A 4,531-nucleotide genomic window follows, 5' to 3' on the forward strand; every position below is an offset into this window, starting at 1 on the left:
GGGCTTCCCTGGTGGCGCAGTGGTTGAGAATCTGCCTGCCGGTGCAGGGGACACGAGTTCGAGCCCTGGTCCAGGAAGATCCCACATGCCACAGGGCAGCTAGGCCTGTGCGCCACAGCTGCTGAGCCTGTGCTCTGGAGCCCGCGAGCCACAACTGCTGAGCCCGCGCGCCTGGAGCCCGTGCTCCGCAACAGGGGAGGCCACCGCAATGAGAAGCCCACGTACCACAGCGAGGAGCAGCCCCCGCTCTCCGCAACTAGAGAAAGCCGCGTACAGCAACAAAGAACCAAAGTAGCCAAAAATAAATAAATAAAATAAATAAATTAAAAAAAAAAATCTGACCTGAAAATTAATGTGAGGTTATTATAGTTTTTACTTATTCCACCAGTATACCTATTTTCTTCCCCACAGAATGTGTGCTTGATCATTGACTGCCTGTAAATTGTATTATCTTATTTTGTATTACCTTTGATAAAATTGCCAACTAAAGAATGTCACTGCCACCCAGGTTCTATAAGGATTAAGTCATTAGTGACTGCAATTGCTGACCCTTAACACACACTAAAAGAAATTCAGGGTGGAGATCAGGAACAAGGTACTCTGTGCTCTGGGAAAATTGGCAGAACAGGCCTTTCGGATGGTTAGATATTTTTAGGAAAAAATTTTATGAACACCAATTCTTGCATCTTCTCATATCTAGAAAAGCACTAAAACCATTAACTAAGATATCTGTTCCTTGCGACTAGCAGCAACCTTCTCCCGAGATGTGTGCTTGACTGCACGAACCCCTTGGCCGAAATCACATATGTACTGATCTCCCCCTTCACCTCTTCAGAACAGTTTTGCAGAGCAGTCTCCTGGGCTATAGACACTGAGTAAACTCAACTCAGAGCTCTTACATTGTACATTTTTTTCAGTCAACAAAATCTGAAAAGTTTTGAGCTCTGAAACATTTGCCTCCAAGGATTTCGAGCAAGGGATTGGGAACCTATGGCAATCTCCTGGCTATTTCTGCATTTTGCCCAAACTCCATCCCTTAGTTGCGCTTGATCCTCATGACCTTGTAAAGAAGCCAGGGAGATCCCAGCCAGGTACTGTCCCAGACCCAACCCTCCCTGAGGCTGGCAAGACTAGGGTGTCAGTGTGATCCGCCCTAGGCTCCACCCACCTAAGACTGTTATTAACACCTTGAGGACCCACCTCTGCATTCCCGCATTCTCACATTCCTTGCTGCCTTTGACCACAGTTATTTCTTCAGGGACAAGCATGGCCTGGAAGACAACGTGGCTACTGTTCCTTTTGGTAGGGGTGGCTGCCGTATGGACAGCCCGGCCCAGGACTGAGCTTCTCAATGTCTGCATGAATGCCAAGCACCATAAGGAAAAGCCAGGTCCCGAGGACAAGCTACATGAGCAGGTGGGCCGAGAAGTGGTCTGGGTTGGGGAAGAGCTGCCTCAGGGAACGTCTGCCTGCCTCCTTGGTGGAGGCAGGGAGGCCGCCTGAGCAGGTCTTCAGTTTGCACTGGTTTATGGGCGACATTTTAACACATACTGTGTGCCCAGTGTTGTCAGGCAATTCCAAGAGCTCAGCTTCTTGGTTGTTGGGTTTCCGTGTTACTAAAATCAGGAAGCAGGCCTGGAGAAGAGCCTGGAGAGACCTGTCTGGGGGGTTGATTTTGATTTCTCAGTTTAGACTGGGGCTAACCCCTCCAAGGATCTGAGAGGAGAAAGAGCACACTGCATGTGGCGGCTTCTTTTCTGCCAGCCCCAAACAGCTCAGGAAAAGAGGGTCTCTCACAGTGAGGCTGGGTGCGAGACAAACATGTCCTCTGGGGCTGTCAACCCTATTGGACCTGAGGTCTCCTTCCTATGACAATGACTTTGCCACAATCCCTTCAATCTCCTGAACCTATCTAAAAGTTTAAAAAAAAAAAAAGTCAATGTGATGTCATAGCTGTAAAGAAAAAACCAAAAGGCAAGTCACTTGAACTATGCATTTCAATATGTAAATGTTCATATTTATCTCATCAGCAGATAATGGTCACAGTCCGCTGTTTGTGCTTGTTTTGCATCATTGAGCCCCTAGCTGCCAGTGCAGCCTGACAAATGGTGGTACTACTTGGATACTTCCAGCAGCCTTGACTTTACCCTCTTCAACCTATATATTTTTTATTTTATTTTTTATTTTTTTAATTTTTTTTTTTTTTTGCTGTACGCGGGCCTCTCACTGTTGTGGCCTCTCCCGTTGCGGAGCACAGGCTCCGGACGCGCAGGCTCAGCGGCCATGGCTCACGGGCCTAGCTGCTCCGCGGCATGTGGGATCTTCCCGGACCGGGGCATGAACCCGTGTCCCCTGCATCGGCAGGCGGACTCTCAACCACTGTGCCACCAGGGAAGCCCCTTCAGCCTATATATTTTTTAAAGTGCACATCTTAATATTGTGCTTTTATACTAAATTCTAGGCCATGGGTTTTCATTCATTCAATAAGAATGTACTGAGTATTTCTGTAATTAGAACTATTCTGGGGTTGCAGTTTATTTAACTTGCTTCCTTACCTCCAGGTCTTTCTCACCTCCTGAAAGAGGCTTAATCTTACCCTTATAGAAAACAATTTCCCATTCCTCTCCCGCTTTGTTTTTTCCCAAAGCAATTATCCAGTGATAAGTTTTCCTTGTGTTCCCAGTTTCTAGAAAAATGCCTGGGTTAGAATAAGTAGGAGCTCAATAAAGACTTGAATTAATGAATGTTGTGATGACTGCATCTCTGGGTAAGGCTCCCTCCTGGGATTCCACAGTCTTGGAAAGCCTTCTACCCCAAAGAAGGCCCCCCAGTAGCAAGTGTTTCCCTGAAGACTGTGTTGGGGAATCAAGGACTAAAAGGGGAGAGGCTATGCATGTGAATATTCTGGTTATGCTGGGTATGAGAGTTAAAAGTCAGTATTATTGCCTCTACCCCACAATGAGGGCTCCTCAAGGCCAGGCTTAGAGGCAGCCTCCCCAGCGACGGTTCCTCTGGGTGACCTACCCGAGGCAGAGGAACCAGAATCTGGAGGAGATGGCCATGGTGAGTCAAGAACTTAGTCCCGTGTCTTCCCCTCCCAGTGCAGTCCCTGGAAAAAGAACGCCTGCTGCTCCGTCAATACCAGCCAAGAAGCCCATAAGGATATTTCCTACCTGTACAGATTCAACTGGGACCACTGTGGCAAGATGAAGCCCGCCTGCAAGCACCACTTCATTCAGGACACCTGCCTCTACGAGTGCTCGCCTAACCTGGGGCCCTGGATCCAGGAGGTATGGGCACCATCCCCACAGACATGAACCTCAGCAGAGGGCAGGGCCCACCGGCCACTTGCAGGGAGGGCGTGGCCCAGGAACTCTGGACTGAGGGTGGTAGTGAACGCAGCTCTTTTGCCCCTTTCCTGTTTGCCCATTTCTGTTCCCCTCTAACCTTAAAGGAGCCTAATTATAGGAATGAGATCACCAGGCAATTTAACCAAACTCCTGACTTATGCTCTCCTGAATAGACACTATGCCTTGCCTAACCTGTTGGTTCTTTTCCTAGATTAAAAGAAGTAAGAATGAAGAATTAAGTAGTTAAAAAATGACTAGCTCTCTACCTCCAACAGCTCCCTTAGCAATCCTGCAGGCAGATCACTTGGGCAAGATAATATCTGAAGAGAGAGTCAGCCAGTCTGCACACAATGGAGAATGATGCAGAATCCAACCTCCTGCCTTGATGATTCACTGAGATTCTTTCCCCTTTTTCCCTTTAAAAACTGTCATGGCTGAGCAGAATCTTCGGAGTTGGTCTCAGGACATGAGTTCACCTTTTCCCCAGATTGCCGGCTTTTCTGATTAAAGCAACTTTCCTTTCTACTGACACTGGCCTCTCGCCTCTCGATTATGGGCTTTTGAGCAGAGAACAGCGGAACCGGAGTTTGGTAACAGTAGAGGCACCGCCCCCTCCCCCAGCCCTGGACCCCATCAAGGCTGTAGCAGCTGAGATCCCTGGCTGACTGGAGCCCTCCCTCCCCCCGCTCCCCCCAGGTGAACCACAGCTGGCGCAAAGAACGGTTCCTGAACGTGCCCCTCTGCAAAGAGGACTGTCAGATCTGGTGGGAAGACTGCCGTACCTCCTACACCTGCAAGACCAACTGGCATAAGGGCTGGAACTGGACCTCAGGTGAGGGACTGGGTGGGGGTGGGGGCGGGGGGAGGGAGGGGTTTGGAGGTGGAGGGGGTGTGTGGAATGAGTATATGGAGATTTGAGGCTGTGGGGCTGGTGGAACAAGAGACGGTTCTGGACCCAGTGGCTACAGGTCTTCCATCCTCCCCACAGGGTATAACCAGTGCCCAGTGAGAGCTGCCTGCCACCGCTTTGACTTCTACTTCCCCACGCCTGCTGCTCTGTGCAATGAAATCTGGAGTCACTCCTACAAAGTCAGCAACTATGGTCGGGGCAGCGGCCGCTGCATCCAGATGTGGTTCGACCCGGCCCAGGGCAACCCCAACGAGGAGGTGGCGAGGTTCTA

The 4,531-nt window shown here is 49.7% G+C and overlaps 1 protein-coding gene across 1 annotated transcript; it reads left to right on the forward strand.

Moving 5' to 3' along the window:
* Positions 1 to 1,216: 1,216 nt before the first annotated feature.
* Positions 1,217 to 4,525, forward strand: LOC114900512 (folate receptor alpha-like; the record flags this gene model as incomplete). The annotated part of the gene is made up of 4 exons (XM_029231710.1): positions 1,217 to 1,416; positions 3,102 to 3,290; positions 4,047 to 4,182; positions 4,339 to 4,525. Coding segments are annotated over exons 1-4 (662 nt in total), but the record flags the coding sequence as incomplete, so codon positions are not given.
* Between the last annotated feature and the right edge of the window lie 6 nt (positions 4,526 to 4,531).

Source organism: Monodon monoceros, unplaced genomic scaffold (assembly GCF_005190385.1).
Source record: "Monodon monoceros isolate NGI ecotype Baffin Bay Population unplaced genomic scaffold, NGI_Narwhal_1 Contig2993_ctg1, whole genome shotgun sequence".
NCBI classification, from domain to species: Eukaryota; Metazoa; Chordata; class Mammalia; order Artiodactyla; family Monodontidae; genus Monodon; species Monodon monoceros.